Source organism: Protopterus annectens, chromosome 10.part0, assembly GCF_019279795.1.
Source record: "Protopterus annectens isolate FY-2018-M chromosome 10.part0, PAN1.0, whole genome shotgun sequence".
NCBI classification, from domain to species: domain Eukaryota; kingdom Metazoa; phylum Chordata; order Ceratodontiformes; family Protopteridae; genus Protopterus; species Protopterus annectens.
Genome location: NC_056744.1, coordinates 369,169,481 through 369,188,219, shown reverse-complemented (window position 1 = coordinate 369,188,219; position 18,739 = coordinate 369,169,481). Strand labels below are relative to the sequence as shown.

At 41.3% G+C, this 18,739-nt stretch overlaps 1 protein-coding gene across 7 annotated transcripts in view; it reads right to left on the bottom strand.

Moving 5' to 3' along the window:
- The window catches only part of LOC122813133 (phosphodiesterase 4D interacting protein), a 1,898,306-nt gene that overhangs the window by 464,676 nt on the left and 1,414,891 nt on the right, over positions 1 to 18,739 (bottom strand). For all 7 annotated transcript variants that reach the window (XM_044085281.1, XM_044085280.1, XM_044085276.1 and 4 more), the window contains one exon: positions 1,752 to 1,876. In XM_044085281.1, the coding sequence (XP_043941216.1) occupies positions 1,752 to 1,876 (125 nt within the window). The remainder of the gene's footprint in view (positions 1 to 1,751; positions 1,877 to 18,739) is intronic.

The following is an 18,739-nucleotide window of genomic DNA, read 5'->3' as shown; positions in this document are numbered from 1 at the left end:
CACTTCCAATTACCAGAGTCACAGTTAATTACAAAGCATACTGTCCAAGAGAACACTGAGATCCTAGCTCACTTCCGATTACCAGAGAGCACCATTTGGTTAACTGAATTGCTCAGATTCGCACAGCAGACAGATGAAGGCTGATGGAATTGATCTTTGTATCACAGGAAGCACCTTGTTTATGACTCACAGCTTTAATTTATGAGCTATCAGATGAGATAAAATCCTAGTTCATAGTGGGCACATTAGGACCTGGAAACTTACTCACTGCCTTTTGTTGAACTGGAAACATCGAAACTCTGGAACACTGACGAGCATAAAAAGCAAGTCTAGAACATTTTTTTTTTGCAAGGCAGCCAGTCCCTCCTACATTCCCCCATGAGGGGGCGGGCTGTGTCCTACACTCCCCCTGCTAATTACATATTCAATCTCAGAGATCACACTTCAGTGGGCAAAGGGAAAACCCCCTGCAAAAAAATTTGTATACATACCTTTTCTGTTTGTCAATGTTCTGGAGTTTCAACTATGTGTGTTGACTACTTCTCCATTTCACAAACTAAGGTTGACCCAAGCTTAAGCACCTTGTAAAGATACATGGTAATGCTGGTAATCCAAAGTGAAAGACCTGACTTAAAAATGTATGGCTTCTGTTTAGACGGTTCCGTGCACCAGAAGAATTAAAATGCAAGGACATGCATCCTGTAAGTCTATGACATTGAAGCAATTCTCTGATTCAGCAAAGGAAATACACACCATATTGTTAACTAACAAAACATTTTGTGCTTCATAAAACAGTTAAGATCTGTACTGGCTGAAGATCTTCGGTTCTTCAGATACCATGAAGAAGCATAAGATGAACCTCCCTCGCCCACTTTAAGTGCTCTAGGACCAGTTTTATGATGCCTTTTTTGTACCACCAGTAATAGCTATATTCACAGAAGATACAGATGTCCTAATAATAAGGGGACTCTGTGGACATAACCGATGGAAAAAAAGTTGAACAGTGTATATATTCTTATCCTGCAGCTGGACACGGAGATGTCCGGTGATGGGTCTTTAGTTTGGCAACTTACTTTACATTAAAATACACTGTAAAACATGTAATTATCATATATAAACTACTAAATGTAAAATTAAAACTGGAAAAAATGCAAATGCCTAATTTACAAGTTAAGTAAGGCACTTTGTAGTTTCATGGTACATATCCAGGAATTGACAAGCATTTTCCCTTTGGGATCACGCCTTACAGCATTACCCTGCATTTAGTCATGCCTGTACCATGACCACCCTTGCCTTGTGCCTTACTGTGGAGTTCATAGATAAGAAGTATCCATAATGGACCACTTAACTTAGGCAGAAATGCATCTTCAATTTCTTTAGCTCAGGAAGTGGACAATGGACAAGCTCATGTGCCTCTTTAAGCTCAGGAATGCTGACAATAGAATACAGCAAAACTGTGAATGATATATCACCACAACTACTCTTTCTATGACTGTACCAAAAAAAAAAAGAAGGAAAGGTATTAAAATATGAAAGGGACAAACTTCTTTCGTTATACACATATAAGTCAATTGCTGCAATCCCTGATACTCGTATAGATACATGCACCTCCTCAGCCATAACTGTTGTACCATTGTATTTGGATTAATTTTTATCACTGGTCCACGTCCTACAAAGGATACACCACTCTACAGGTGAGACTGCATAACTCTGAATGTAAATTTTAAAGTAACCCTGAAAGGCTGTCTCACCTGTTCATTTGATTCCCTGCAGTGTCTCTCCTTGCTGAGTGCATCTTCTTCAATGCTGTCAGTAAACTGACTGCTTCTATCATCCTCTTCATCACCATCCTCTTCCTCACCTTCTATGCCAAGTTCTGAAACATATACATTGTGGGAGAGAAAGAGAAAGATCAGTTCTAGTAACCTTGATGAATAATTCAAAATTTTTATCAGCTAATAGTTACTTCTATTTTATACTAGTTACCACCATTATCACACAACTTAAGACAACCACCCCTTCAAAAGCAAACATGTGCACACACAAGAAAATAAATAAAATAAAAATAAAGAAATAAAAAATAAAACCTGAGATGTCATCATGTTATGAGAGCATCTATTATAAAACCATTCTTTGAATCTTAGCTGCTTAGTCCAAGGAGTGCCGAATACCCTTCCTGAAACACATGCCATTTTGAAAATTTAGAACACTAAATGTAAGGGGAACAAAATCAGTTACTGTGCAAAGACCTAAGCATCAGTTAAAAAAATGTCTAGACCCTGAGTATTGAAAGTAAAGTTTCAGCATAGCACACACTGTTATCTGATGTATAAAAATATAGTCCAAGTGTTAAAAACATGGGTGTGCTGAATTAAAAGGTAACACATGACAATGAAACCCAAAGTCAAATGTGGGTGGGGGGGGGGGGGGGCTGGTGTAAATGCACCAGATAAGCAAAAACTTTGGCTTTATATATTATTTATCACAGAATAGTAAACTGTTTCAGATCAGCTATATCCAGGAGTCTGGGGGGTAACTTCCATTAGCAAAGATGCCAGAACCCCTTGCGAATCTCATCTGTATTTCAATTTACAAGCAAGTCAAGTAAGTACAATATAACAAATCTGAACTACACTGAAAGTAGTGACTCAAAATATGAAAATGCAGTTATGTAGAACCCACCTCTGGGCATAGAGGATACAATATAACAAATCTGAACTACACTGAAAGTAGTGACTCAAAATATGAAAATGCAGTTGTGTAGAACCCACCTCTGGGCATATTGGATTAAAGTCATGGCTATGTTTCAGACCGACTCAAGTTCAAACAGCAACTTTGGTGCTGGAAAAGATGGGTGCAGGAGGGTTGGAGTAAGCTGCTGATGCCAGCTTGCCTATCCTGTGGGGGAAGGAGCAGGAGATTTGGTTGTCTGACTGGTAGCAGCTAGTAGATACTGCAGGAACTGGAAGCAGGAAGCAAGTGAATGGGTAGGGCTATATTATGGAACAGTCAGTTTTTAGCACGGTCACTGTTTGGCTAGCATTCACTGGGCCAAGTTCAAGTTACTGGTTCACTGAACAGTAACAGCCTGCAACAACCATTGAAACTTACTTCTGTGGATGTGCAGAAGGGGCACTAACAGACCTGCCTCTAGCAGATTTCATGTTCATGCTCATTCACTAGCATGAGATTCTTTTTGGCAAACTGCAGCGCAGCCATGCTACATTTTGACTTCTATACATGCACTCTTACAACTTTAACTAACTAGTCTTACACCACTGCACCTAAGAAAAAGTCTTCTAGTTGCAGTTTTTCCATTCAAAATATAAGGCTAATTTGAGAAAATTAGCTTATTTCAGACATACATGGTGAATATAGATAGTTAACTGGTGATGCATATAGCAGAGTTCTGTCTGTGATTAAATGCGTTTCAACTTGTTTCACTCGAAAATACACTGGCCTAGCCAAACCAGATCAATGACAGCAGAGGGTCAGTCAGTTTTATCCACAGTTTGCCTCAGTAACCGCCAATTTTTGACCTTTTATTGACTGAGTACACATAAGATGTTTGATTGTGATCATATGAATGAATACATAAACGGTCATAATGATGTACTTCAAAACTTGTTAACTTGTAATCCACTCCATCTCCTCCAGTACACACACACACACACACACACTTTACTGATACTTTGTTGACTGTGAACAATTCAGGTATCTGATTGTAACCAAACAAACATATAATGATCACAGTAACGTACTTTAGCTCATTGTGTCTCATTCACAGACACACACCCTTTAACTTCAGCCACTTTACTGATGTTTACTCCTCAGATGACTGACTGTGATGAGGTGAATGAATAAATAAAAATAAACAATAGTGAGAATAATGTATTTCAACCTGTCACTGTCAGTCACACACTGAGCAACTTATTACAAACCACCCACATTCACACAAGGACCAAATAATTACAACATTGTTGACTGTGTATACCTTAGTTGTCTGATTGTGATCAAATAAATAATATCAACAGTAATATAATGCAGCTCAATGCTGTCAGACTCGTACTTTATTTATTTTTGTTGACCACGTTAGTCCCACTGGCTAGTGACCTCTTTTTGGGGAGACCCAAGGTGGCATTTATGCTACTAGGAGACACTTGGACAGGGCACTGGGGAACTTACCATATTCTTTTAATTAGGTGCTATGGGATTGCTTACATCCACCTGAGCTAACACCAAGTCATGATGAATGAGTGATTATGAATGATCAAGTCAGACATTCTTACCCACTTTCATCCATCTTTTGTCCCTGAGGCTGACAAATGATGCTTCGCCTTACTGAACTGGTGCTGCTCTCTCCCATAAACCCCACATCAAGATGAAGACAGCCAGTGTATTTGTTTCAAGATCAGGGACCAAAGCTGAAGACAGACAGATAAGCCCTTAGCATGGTATAGAGAGTAAAAAAACTAAAACCAGTACCTATATACACAAATGAATATGGTTACTGATTGCCAGCCACCACTAGCCATTTTCAGCCCAAGAAAATGGGTATCCATAATAAGTGCATACTAGTTATCACATCAATTCCCATTCTTACAGGTAAGATGTCCTTCTATATCACTGTTGCAGTATTCTTCACCTTGGGGATACCTGCCAAGGAAAGCTCAACGTCCAGCCAGAATACCAAAAATTTTAGATCTTGTATGCGCTGTATATGTCACATGCATGCTCACTGTATAGGATGTAGGGTATAAAGGTGAAGCACAGATGCAGTTACTCAGAACTTCTTTGCCATCAATCCAAATGCTATCATCGCTTGTTGGTCTGAATGCCCTTTGCTGTGTAGAATACCTAGTTGTCAGATAAGTGCCCCTTTGGGGTCTTTTTTATTACCATTGGTCTTATTTTCATTTGACTGCCTGGAGTTCATGTCATCCAAGAAGGGAAAATGTCAGTGTGGGAGGCAGATTCCCCATAAAGGTTGTCACAAAGAGTGTCTTTCTTGTTTGGATGATTCCCATGACCATACCTCCTGTCATGTTTGTAAGGCATTTGTGGCTAAGACTCTTAGAAGCTGGTCATCTGCCCTGGCCACCTATCTCAAGAAACAGAAACTTAAACAGTTAGCCCAGAGTAGCATGGTTGTATTGATTAACCTCAATATACTTCTGTTAAGCAAAAATATGGACAAGAAATCTCTGTCTGATTCTTTGGCTGTCCAGCCTCCACCAGAGATCTCTCTAGAAGCAGGTGACAACTCTGTAGGCTGTCCAGTGTCAACTTCAGATTCCTCTGCCATGACCCTGTCAGAGGCCAACATATCTCCTTCCTTTTGCACATCCTCTGAGGCTTTGCAGGCATCTGCTCTGAATGTTGAGGGGGGACTGTGGTTGATCATCTTGGAGGGCCCTAGAGGGGATTCTGCAGATTTTTGTCAAGGAAGAGGCTCTGGGTACTCTTATTGAATGTCCCTATCAAGGAAATACAGAAAATTAAGTATTCTTCTCTATGTCCTATGGATCCTCAAAGGGAATGGCAGAAGTTTACTCAGGTCCTATTTAATGCTTGAATGGTTGTGAAGCCTCCACAAGGAGTTTCTGTGCCTACTCCCCCTTGGACTTCAACTCCTTCCAAAAGGCCTAGCGAACCTAATTCCTTGGATTAGGATTTAGAGTCTGATGAAGGGCCTTGTCTTCCTAGATTCCTCATCCTTTGGCTTATGGCTTTGATGAACAGGAGTCCATTAGCCCTGGGCCTTCTTTGGAGTAGTTTTTTTTTTTTGGGACACCATAGCCAGAATTATGTAATATTTTAAGTGTGATTCTTCTCAGGTGCCTGATATCCAGAAGAGGTATTATGAGTTGCTTCAGATGGACACTCCTAAACCTTCTGCAGTATCTGGTTGCTGGGTCGGCTGCTTTGTTAGACACCTTTATAGCTGCCTCTAAGACTACTTACTCACAGCCCACTGCTCCAAAGAAACCTAACAGGTTCTATAAGATTCTTGAGGATTCCTATTCAAATGTCCTTCTGCTGACCCTGTTGTGGTGTCAGTCTCCTCTAACAAGCTTTCTAAGCTTTTGTCCTCTTCCAAGCTTCTGACTTCAGAAAAGGATAGTAGGGCAATGGAGAGGACTGGAAAAAAAGATCTATACTAATTCTACTTTGGCCTACAGGATCATCGATTACCAGATCCACATGACCAAATATGCTCTGGCCTTGACTGATCAGGCTTATCGGGTTATTTCTGACCTCCCTGATTCTAAAGAAAAGTCATATCTATTTTGGGTTCTACTTCTCACATGGCTCAATACTCTAACAAGTGCAGCTATGATGCTGCCAATGCCTCTTCCAGAGCTGCCTTTGGGTGTGTCATGAGGCATTATTCTAGGCTTCATCTGCAGTCATTACCGGAAGGTCAGGTTGCTGCATGCTCCTTTATATAATAAGAATTACTTATTGTTGCTGCTGACTCTTCAGGAAAAGGGAAAGCTTTTTAGGACCTTAAACATATTTTTGTGTCTCCATCCCTAAATTTCAGATGGATTATCTTATGAAGTGGTGCTGAAAAGATCTAAGTCTGACCAACTTTCTAAATTCCAGTTATTTAGCCTCTGTAGTTGAAAGAGGGTTATTTCATCTTGTAAAGTGCCAGTTTACAGAATCATAACTCTGTGTTTTGACACTATTTCAGATCACTGACTGAACCATGTCAATGAAAAGTGTGGACCTCCAAGCCATCATAAAATTACTATTCCTGCAGAAGAAAACTCCAAAAGAAATCAGTGAATGTATGATGCAAACACTGAGTGACAAGTGCCCTTCTTACTCAACAATGAAACTGTGGTGTGAAAACTTTCAGAGTGGAGATTTTGAGACCGAAGATGCAGCAAGGTCTGGGAGGTCTCAAATGGTGTCAACCCCTGAAATTGTTGACTATATCTGTGATGGCTCAACACTGGCCCAGTAATCAAGGAGCATCAATCCTCACCACTGGCAACAGTGGGGGACATGCACACTGTGAAGATGACAAGTACACACACAGTAAACTGCAATTTCCCTTAAGAGCACACAGAGATCACAATCAGTCTGGGGCTGGTTTCTCCCTCTTTCTCCAGATCCACAATAAGACTCCCCACTGGTACAGCTATAGGGCTGAGATCTCAGCTGAGTGGCCAAACCAAAATCTCTAGCACCCTCTCTGTCCAACCAGTGCTTCCTGTCCCTGCTGAAGCAGCTAACACACACACACTTTGAAATTTGATTTACATACAAACACAAATATACCTGGGAAAGGCTGGCACAAGTTTACTAGCTATGCCCCCTTCTGCACAGACTATATGGTAGTTCCAGCTGTCATCAGCCAATTATTTATCAGTTCCTGGTGTCCAATCCTACTGTGTAACGTTACTAATAATCCAAATGGTATTCTGACCAAGAGCAAGGTTATTTAGGAGTGTCCTGTACAGTGTCACCAAATATATATGCAAGTACTCTCACAAATATCAGCCACAAAAATAGGTTTAAATATATTTAATAATAAATAATAAAATAACAAGAGAATACTCGGTAAACAAACACAGTTACTTCAGAGTTCAAAATCACAGAAAATATTTAAAACAACATTGCAGAACAGTCTCAAACAAAGAAATCACCTAAACTAATCTTTACTATATTCCTATCTGAATCTAAAAAATAGTTACTATGCTCTAAAAACTTACTTACAGCAAGGCAAATGCAGATGTGATGATGAGTGGATGTTCTTGTTAGGTCAGTGCAAGATACAAAATGCACAATCTCTCTCCGAGAGAGTTCTTAAATTAATATCAAATATTACAGCTGGGTTAGCTTGGATGACAGCACTTTTTGTCACCTGACTTCAGTTCCCAGGCTAACCCCCCCCCCACACACACACACACACACACTGCAGCATTTGGCAGCTTCTTGTGAAAAATACATGTCTCTCAGACGTTTTCAGATCTTGGAAGTTGTAAAACAATAAAACACTTTTACATTTTAAACCTATTAATTACTTCTCTTTCAATACAATACAAAAACTTCTAGCTCTAGACATTGTGTCTGAGTCTGCATTGAAATTGAGAGATAACATCTCTTGTTTATGGCCCAGCTATAAAGTAACTTAACTTCAATTATTCTTACATTTTGCAAGTTACTGTTCTGTGTTCCAGTAGGGTACACTGTAGACACATCTCTGAAGCTCAGTACTGTATAAACCCTGTTCAACACACACTTTTGTAACAGCAGTTTAATATACACACAACATGCAGTTCTAATAAATATAATTATTTACAAAAGTCCAGACAGCTGTGCTGGCAGTATTTCCTTCTGTCACACTTCTATATCAATCATATCAATATTCACAAATGACACAGAATTATTTACAAAATTCCAAATAGCTGGGCTGGCATTATTTCCCTAAGTCACATTATCCATGACCTGATTTTGGGAAACTGTGAACATTGGCTAAAAAATTGCTGAGACACAACAGATATCCATGGAATGCATTGGGTTTATAATCTATGAGCAGCTGAGTATGCAGAAGCTGTCAGCCAAGTGGATGCCCAAATTTATGGATGTCGAGTGGACACTTCCAAGTTGATTTCATGGCATTAACATTGAGCTGGTGCTAACCTTGTAGAACTAAGTCTTTGTTGATGAAACATGGTTACACCACTGATCCTGAGACAAAACAACAGTCCATGCAATGGTAGCACTCAGGTTCACCAAAGCCAAAGAAGTTCAAGACCCAAAAGTCAACAGAAAAGGTTATGGCCACAGTGTTTTGGGTTCAGGAAGGTGTAAAGGTTAACTATTTTCCAAAGGGTAAAACAATTAATGCAGAATACTATTGTAACTTGCCGTTCCAATTAAAAGATGCATTGAAAGAAAGAAAGAGAGGGAAACTGTGGGAAAGTTGTTCTCTTTTTGCAAGACATTGCATCTGTTCACAAGGCTGGTAAAACAATGGATGTTTTGACAAAATTTGGATTAGAGTGTTTAGACCATCCCCCTACTCACCAGATCCTGCTCCATCTGACTATTTCCTGTTTTCAAAACCTTAAAAAGAGTTTGAAAGGGGGGCAATTTTCAAGTGATTCAGAGGTGATTGCAGCAGAAGAGAAGTATTTCAGTGACCAGACTTCAGACTTTTTTTGGGCAGGATTACAGAAACTTCAGACATGATGTGCCAAGTGTGTTGAACTTCGGGGAGAATATGTTGAATAACTTGTAAGATTTATGGCTCCACATCATTCCCTACTTGGTTAACGTTAGAACTTTTCAACATCCCCTCATATTAGGGTCTACTTTTGTTCACAGGCAACCTTGTCAGGCAACTAAAGGCAGGAAGGGTGGTAGGTGAGATCCCCCTGCAAAGTCTTCTTTGGCACCTGTGGCTCAGAAGCCTTCTTTTTCTGACAAGCCTGCATCTCTGACATTTCCCCCTCCCCCAACCCCTGGTCAGGTTCCCTTGTCCATTCAGCTCTCCTCTGTCCTTAAAACTGGCAACTCATCACCTCAGATTCTTGAGTTCTGTCCATCATCCATTACGGTTACTTCATAGTGTAGAAGTCTATCCCTCCTTTTTCAGGGATTCCTCAACCTCCTTGAGAGTAGCTTCCTCATATCTCAGAGGTTCTTATGTCCCTGGTAGACCAGGAAAATGTTCATCCTGCCCCTCCTTCTGAAGTGGGAAAGGGATTTTACTCCAGAATGTTCCTGGTTCCGTGGGCGTTTGGAGACCTACTCTGGATCTCTCCTTGCTCAACAGCTTTCTCAAGGTTCCTTATTTTTGGATGCTTTCTCTTTAAATCTGGTTTCTTCTGTTGCTACCCTAGGCTTTCCTGGTTTCCTTAGACCTGAAAGATGCTTACCTTCATATTCCTATTCACCCACGTTTCAGGAAGTTTTTACATTTTTCTGTCTCTTCTCCTTATTTCCAGTTCTTTGGTTTGTCCTTTGGCCTCTCTACTGCCCCAAGGGTATTCACAAAATGCCTAAATCCTGTGAATGCCTTTTGCAAGCTGCAAGGCATTCAGACTTTTCCTAATTTAGATGACCTGTTGATTCAGGCACCTTCTTCCAGTTGCCTGCTACAGGCTCTAGAGTGCACCATATTTCCCCTTCAAAGTCCAGGGTTCACCATCAACTTCCAAAAGTCTGTCCTGACTCTCAAGATCATGTGCACCTAGGCTGCAGGATTCAGACAGTGCCAAAGTTAGCCTCTGTTTCACCTTCAAAGGTTTTGTCAGACTGCATATGCAGAAGCTTGAATGGTACCTCAAGTCAGTTCAGCTTCAGCACTGCTACCCTCTGGATTTCACAGCACCTCTCCTTCCTTGCCTCAAGCGGGAATTAGAGTGGTGGATTCAGCAGCTTACCCTCAACCCAGGCCTGTGCTTTCAGCCTCCAGTTCCTTCTCAAGAATTGTACAATGATGCCTCAGACATTGAGTGGGAGGGTCTTTCTGTGGTCATCTGAAAGTTCAAGGTCTCTGGCCTCCCATCAGATGTCAGACCATATCAACATCAAAAAGACGAGTGCTCCAATTCTGGGTTTTTCACCCCATGCTGTCATGAGGCCTGAGATTTGGCAATCAGTTATCAGCTAACTCTTTAGGCAGTCTATATTCCTTCAGAGCAATATCTAGTGGCAGACTCCTTGAGCAGGTCCAAAACACAGACACACAAATGAATGCTTCACTGAGACGTGTTTCTGGACATAGCCCATTGTTTGTATATTCATCAGGTAGATCTTTTTGCCTCCCCTCTGAATAGACAGCTCCCTTTCTTTTGTTCCAGAGTGCCATGTCATCTGGCATGGAAGACTGATGCCTTTTCTTTTTCTTGGAAGGGGATGTTTCTCTACACCTGCCCTCCCCTTACTCTATTTCCAAGATCCTTGCAGAAGATTCAGCTGTACTTCCCAATAATCTTGCTTGTGACTCCTTTTTGGCTAAGACAGCACTAGTTCCCCCTTTTAATGTATCTGGCCAGGGGCAATCACTACAAGTTACCTCACTGGATGGACTTTCTCACACAGGAGAAGGGGTCACTCATCCATCCTCACTTGTCCACTCTTTAACTGACACTGTGGGTGACAGGGTTTTGATCCCTTTTAAGCACCTTTTTTGAAATCATGCTCAGTGTTTTATAGGAAGCAAGAAAACCTGCAAATAGTAAGTCTTATATGCCCAGGCAGTAAAGATTTTCTGTTTGGTGCCATGCTCATAGCCAGGACCCTTTTTCAATGTATGTGTGTGTGTGTGGGGGGGGGGGGCTCTGGTTCTCTCAAACTGTTCTTCTGTAAAGGCTAATTTTTTCAGCTATTTCTGCTTGTCTGCCCTCAAATCCTCCTTTGGCTTCCATTTTGAGGTCAGTTTCTTAAACGCGCTCTGCATCTTAGGCCCCCAAGGAAGTCTATTCCTGCTCCTTGGGACCTTAATTTTGTTTTGGAAAAATTGACCCAAACTCCTTTTGAGGCTGCAGTCTTAGCTTCTCAGAAACACTGTACATGGAAAACTGTCTTATTGCTTACTCTTGTGTCTTATCAGAGGATTTCTGAGTTCCAGGCCCTTTTGGTCATTCCTCATTTTTGTTTCATTTTTTGTTCACAGGGACAGGGTGTCCCTTCATACGAATCTGTTTCTTTTATGGCCAAGGTTGTTAATAAGTTGTACTTAAATCAGACAGAACAAACTCCCTTCCTTTTTTCTTCTACTCAGTCTGCTGGTCCTGCATACTTTGGAATTACACAGACAGCTCGGGTATTATTTGGATAAAACTAAGGCTATTCATAAGTCTGACCAGCTTTTTTTTCTTTTCATCCGAAGACATTGGGTTTGGCAGTTTCTAAGCAAATCTCCTCCTCCTGGATACTTAAGGCCATTTCCTTTTGTTAGTATCTGTCTACTTCGGTTGGAGATCACTCTCCCAGGGCTGTTACCACTTCTGGTGTCTTCAAGAGTTTGGACAATTCCACCCTTGAAGCTGCTACTTGGTCTTCAGTGCATACCTTTACTAAGCATTATAAATTGGAAATGGTTTCTAGGGCCAGAGCAGGTTTTGTTAGGGCCATTCTGCAGGGGTTGGTTGATGGCTCTTCCCATGAGCCTTTGTAGTCTCCCTAAGTGAGGAATACAATAACAGTGATATGATAAAATATGATCATAACAGTACATGTCTTCCTCTTTACTGTTGCAGTATTTGGTCCTTCCCTACATCCCCTTTTTTCTTTTGGGCTTTGATTTTTTTTACCGTCCTGGCAGAGGGTCCCTTCTTTCCATCTGCGCTTTCTCCTTCTGGATATACATAGCCTCCTATTCCTATGGAGACTGTTCTCTTCTGGGGCAATTCAGTTCTCAGTAACTGTGTGTGTGTGTGTGTGTGTGTGTGTGTGTGTGTGTGTGTGTGTGTGTGTGTGTGTGTGTGTGTGTGTGTGTGTGTGTGTGTCACCTTTATGCCCTACCTCCTTTGCTGGGATCATATATCTGACATATAGCGTATACAAGATCTAAAGGTTTTAACATACTGGCCAGACATTTGGCTATCCTTGGCAGGAGATCCCCAAGATGAAGAATACTTAAACAGTGAAGAGAAGGGCATCTACTGTTATGGTAAGAGTTTCCACAACTGTACTTTCCTATGAGACTGAATACAATGGACAAGGCAAAAATATAGTACTAATTGTCTATTGTCTGTCACCATCACTGCCATATGAAAAGCCTGAGGAACCAACAGTCATCAATCCGGTGGATATGTGTGATACATCAATTACTGCATGATTAATTCATGCTGACTACTACTATTCATTGAGAAGCCAGGAAGGATTCAGTATTATTATAACTGCACGGATGAGTTACAAAAGGGCAGTATGCAATGAAAGCATTGCTTGCACCTTATTTTTACTGCTACGAAGAAGGTATCTGTCAAAGAAGTTTGTACAAGCATCTCCAGATCAGTAAAGAAGAAGTGACACCTGAAGCTATCATTTGAAATCAACCAAATGTGTAGGAAACAAACTACTCCAGGACCACAACTGCGATTCCACAGTGGTGCTGTAAATGGCCCAGAAGGCTCTTACGACCTCTTTGTGAAATACAGATGAGAGTTTAAGAATGACTTTAAATTAAATATGTTGCATTCTCCCTATAAGAAATACATTTAAAAACCCTAGTCAAGCCAGACTTGGTACTATGCTGGACTTGAATGGGTCACAGATGACCTTTCTCTTTGAAGAAGAACTTTGCTGCATATACAAGACCTTCTCAAGAACCTGACTGATGAAGTAGAGCTTAAGATGGGCAGCAAGTATCCAAAATCATTGGGATGGAAACCTTTTTATTACAACTAAAGTATCCAATTCCTCCTTTAATACAGCTGGAAGAAATTCCAGACACAACGGAAGATGAGAACTTTGGATTAATTTGGAACCACCAACTCTAAGCGAGAACATGTTAGAAACCAGAGAAAAAAAATTTGCATAATCAACAACAACAAATTCACTACAACTCCAACAGAATGGATATTACCCAGCACTAATGGTTGTTCATTTAAGTATATTGTGTGGATTGCTCAGTCAAATCACTGCAAGATCGAGCATTAACCTGGTTCACACTGTATGTCAGAGGGCCATATGTACAATCCTTGGAACCACAAGAATTTAAATTTAATTACAAGCAAATATATACTAATTCTTAAACTGCTGTATCTTGAAGTATTATCATATTATCTAGAATCTTCTTTGAGATACCGCAGTCTAAAAGAGTATAAATAATATGTGGTTATGTGCATCTTAGCCTCTACTCCCCCCACCCCCAAAAAACATTTTTAGGTATAACAGCGACTTTTGCACTTTGCTGTTATGTTCTAAAGATTCTACACAATTGTTGGGTAGTTTTGGGGCTTGTAATACTTATTTTCAAACTTTCATTAGGGCATCAGCAGAAATGGGTAAGTGGAAAAGTAGGCTGGAATGCACAGGCTCCCCATCGCCGAGCTACTGTGGAGAATTGAAACGTGCATAAAAATCCACATTCTACCATTTGAAGCCTGCCTTAAGCTAACAGGTGTGAACATCACTTGTGCTCCAGCCTTTGGGCCTGACCCTCCGTAGAGCATAGAGCTCAGAAATATATTACAAATCATGTTCTGCAAAGCAGACTGGATAAATATGATAGGGAGAGACATTCATAAGATGTCACCAAGGCTCTATTACAGGCCTCAACAAGCTCATCTGGACCTCATGCATTCCGCTGTGGATCAGCTGATGAAAGACAGGTGAAATCTCGATTAAATAGTAAATCAGTAACAGGCTGGCACCTCTGCTGGAAACAATTTACCTGCTTTATACTCACAGACTGCTGAGATAGCCTCTGGCTTCCCATCAGCTTGAAATAAATTAAGTGGATAACTTAATAATACATTAATAGCAAATATTATTAGTATTAAATTCAGTTACCATTGCTGCCAAATAATTTTAATACAGGATATAAAACTAAATAACTTGCCTTCAATGCATCTTCCCTAACGGACAATAAAACAGTAGTAGCAGATATTATGCTACCGGTGTCAAGTTTCTTAACTATAGCAACACCAGACTAGTACAGCATTCCTCATCACCCACTTTAAAATTACTTTTTCCAAAATGTGTAACAAATATAAACATTTCAGATCTGCTAACTTCACAAAATATTTCAAATAAAAATGAACTTATTAAACTGGAGTTTAACATATTAAATGGCATAAGGTGTAGTGCATAACCTTACTGGGAAACACTACAGTATGAACAAAACAAAATGTTTTGGTCACCCTAACATTATGGATAGAAGGTTTTGTTGAAAGTGGAGTCTTTTCAGAAAAGTACAGTTTTGTACCTACCATAAATGTAGATGATTGAGTCTTCACACTGCTGCAGTCATCACACTTGGGTTATCCTGCCGTCAGGCGGGCCCGCAGTCGGCCAGAGTTCCAAAGTCTTGGTCCGGCGTCGGTTGCTGTCACTTCTTCCCTGACGTCAGTGCGCCAGGGGTATATAATATGCATCCGATGCCATTTTCTTCAGTTTTTCTTGCCCCAGATGTCAGGTGCCCCCAAGTGGGTAGGCAATACATATTGCTAATCAAAAATATACATATAAAATAAAAACAATACCTTCAGTTACCAGCAAATACACCCCAAAGGTTGTATAGGATAGAAGGGTATAGATAAGTCCAGCTAGTTCAGAGGGGATGGAGGGAGGGTAACCTGGACTGCAGCAGTGTGAACACTCGAACATCTACATTTATGGTAGGTACAAAACTGTACTATGTTCATCATGTTACACTGCTGCAGTCATCACACTTGTGTTGAATCCCAAAGCTAAGTTTGGGTGGCTGGTCTGTAAGGAGTTAGGATTGGCTAAGAGGCCCTGCAGAACTGCAGTCGCAAATCCTGCTCGGGATTTAGAGTAGAGAGGCAGGTGGTAATGCTTGGTGAAGGTGTGCACTGAACTCCAAGTTGCCGCCTCCAGAATTTCCTTGGTAGGTACTCCTCTGAGAAAGGCTGTTGAAGTGGCTGTTGCCCTAGTGGAATGAGGCCTAATGTTATTAGGGACTGATTTTCCATGCTGTGTGTAGCAGACTGAATACAGTGTCCTATCCATTTGGATATAGTCTGCTTTGAGATAGCCTTGCCTTGTGATCCTGCAGCATATGCTACAAACTGTTGATCAGTTTTCCTGAAAGCTTTTGTTTTGTCCAAGTAGAAGCGTAGCTGCCTGTGTATGTCCAAAGAATGCAGAAGTTTCTCCCCTTTATTTTGGGGGTTTGGATAAAAGGTAGGCAAATGGATGGTTTGGTTAAGAGCCACACTAGATACCACCTTTGGCATGAAGGTAGGGTTTATCCTTAAAGATACCCTGTCCTGATGAAAAATGATAAAAGGTTCCACTGCCATTAATGCCTGTGGCTCTGAGACTCTTCGTGCTGAAGTTACTGCCAGGAGCAGAGCTGTTTCCATGATAAAAATTTTAGATTGGCTGTATTGGCTGGCTCAAAAGGTGGTAGTGTCAGTTTTTCCAAAACGAAACTGAGGTCCCAGGTTGGTGCTCTCCGGGGTGGTCTTATGTTTTTAGCCCCTCTGAGGTACTGCTTTAGCAAGGGACAAGAGAATAAAGGAGGATCAGTGTTGTAATGTGCAGAAATGGCAGAGGCGTGGATCTTAATTGATGAAAAGGATAGGCCTTTGTCCAGCATCTCAGTTAAGTATTGTAAAATCTGAGGAATGTTTGGAACAAGAGGGTCAAGGCTGTGAGCCTGGTTCCAGGCGCAGAATCTCTTCCATTTTTCTGAGTAAGCTTTCCTGGTGCTAGGCCTCCTGGCCTCCAAAATGACATCCATAACAGCTTTAGATAGAGGTGTTGCCTGTTTGACTAATGTATCTGCCATGCAGCCAGGTTTAGGGTTTTGAGCTGACCGTGCAGGATCTGATTGTTTTGTTGAGTCAGAAGGTGTGGAATTTGGGGTAAAATCCATGGTGGGCCCTGAGCCAAGTTCCTTAAGATAGGGTACCAGTGCTGGCATGGCCAGTCTGGAGCAATCAGGATCATCTGTGGTTTTTCTTGCCTGGCTTTTAGGAGTACCTTTGAAAGGAGAGGCAGTGGTGGGAAGACAAACTTTTAGGTTTTTCCAGCTGAACAGAAGAGCATCCACTTTCCATGCTTGTTTGTGATAAGTCCTTGTGCAGAATTTTTGTAGTTGGCAATTCAGAGGGGAGGCAAAAAGATCTATGTCTGGGCATCCCCATTTTTGTGTTATCATGCTGAAGATTTGTGGATTCAATTTCCATTTGTGAGGGTCCATGATATTTCTGCTTAGGTCGTCCGCCAGAGTATTTTTCTTTCCTGGCAGGAATTGTGCTTGCAGGTGAACTTGGTACATTAGAGCTGTGTTCCACAAGGTCATGGCTTGCCTGCATAGGGGATAAGAATGAGAGCCCCCTTGTTTGTTTATGTACCACATAACTGTGGTGTTGTCTGTCTTTAGTAATAGTTGTCCTGGATGTACAAGGTCCTTGAAAGCTGTTAGGGCATTTTGAACAGCCAACATCTCTTTTTGAACAGCCAACATCTCTTTTTGATTGATGTGAAGATGTATCTGGTCTGTGGTCCACTTGCCCTGAATGCATTTTCCTGCCATGTGTGCTCCCCAGGCGTAATCCGAAGCATCTGCTGTTAGAGTTTGCCTGGTTGTGGGGTTGGGCGAAAGGCTGACCCTTGCTTAGGTGACATACCTGTGCCCACCATTGAAACTCCTGTTGTAGGCAGGGAATTATTGGAATTACTGCTTCTAGATTGTGAGAATGTTGAGTCCGAACACTTTTTAGGTACCATTGTAATTTCCTCATATGCAGTCTGGCATATGGTATTAGTAGTATGCAGGATGCCATGAATCCCAGGGCCTGCAGAATTTTGCTTGCAGGGAGATGGGAAGTTTTTGCCAGTAGTTGAAAATATTGAGTTAGTTGCTCTTGTTTGTCTGGCGTGAGGTAAGCCATCTGGGCCGTTGTATTTAAGCTGGCACCCAGGAATGTAATCTGTTGTGAGGGTACTAGTTTTGACTTCTTTTTGTTTACTGTGTACCCTAGAGAAATTAGCAACTTTTTCACAAATGCCAGATGCTGTAGAAGAATGTCCTTTGACTCTGCTTGAATGAGGCAGTCGTCCAGGTATGGATATATTTGAATTCCTTTTTGTCTGCAAAATGCAATTACTGGTGCCAAGCATTTTGTGAAGACCCTGGGCGCAGTAGATAAGCCAAAGGGCAGTGCAGAGAATTGGTAGTGCATTGTACCTGCTTTGAATCTGAGGTATCTTCTGCAATTTTGTCTGATAGGGACATGCAGGTATGCCTCTTTGAGGTCCAGAGTAACAAGCCAAACCTTCTTGCCCAGCATGGGTAGAAGCTGCTGTAATGTCAACATATTGAATTTCGGAATATCCAGGTAAGTATTCAGAATTGAAAGATTCAGTATAGGCCTCCAGGCTTTGTCCTTTCTGGGGACTAGGAAGAGTCTTGATTAAAATCCTTGTCCTTGTTCCTGTTGTGGTACTTTTTGTATAGCTCTCATCTCCATGAGGGCTGAAATTTGTTTTTGTGCCTCTGCCCATTGATTTTGGGGCAGGTCTGGCATTCCTTTTAGCTTTGGTAAAGTATGGAAGTGGAATCTGTAACCTTGAGACAATATTCAGGACCCATTTGTCTTGGGTGATTGTTTGCCAGTTTTGGGAAAAAAAGTGCTAGTTTTCCCCCTAAGGGGGCTTCCAGAAGGGACGTGCTTGGCGTACGCAAAGGAAAGACATGGTGATGGTTTCCTGTAAGGTTGAGACTTGTCCTCACCTCCTTTTGGGGTTGAGGTGCCCCGCTGTCATTGTCTATTTGAGCCTTGGGGTTGAGATCTGCCTCTTGGGCATCTGTATCTGCCTCTCTGTGGCCTGTCTGACACTGGAAAGGACCAATTTTTTGTTGGCCAATTTCTGCTAAACCAAGGTGGCTGTTTCTGTAAGAAATCCTTGACTGTTTGCATAGATTTAGCTTTATCCTCCATTTTCTTTAACACCTCTTCTGCCTTAACACCAAACAAGGTATCATGTTGTAAAGGAGCATCCAATAACTTTGCCTTAACATGATCAGGTATACTCTGTTCTTTTAACCAAGCATGTCTTCGAATAACAGAAC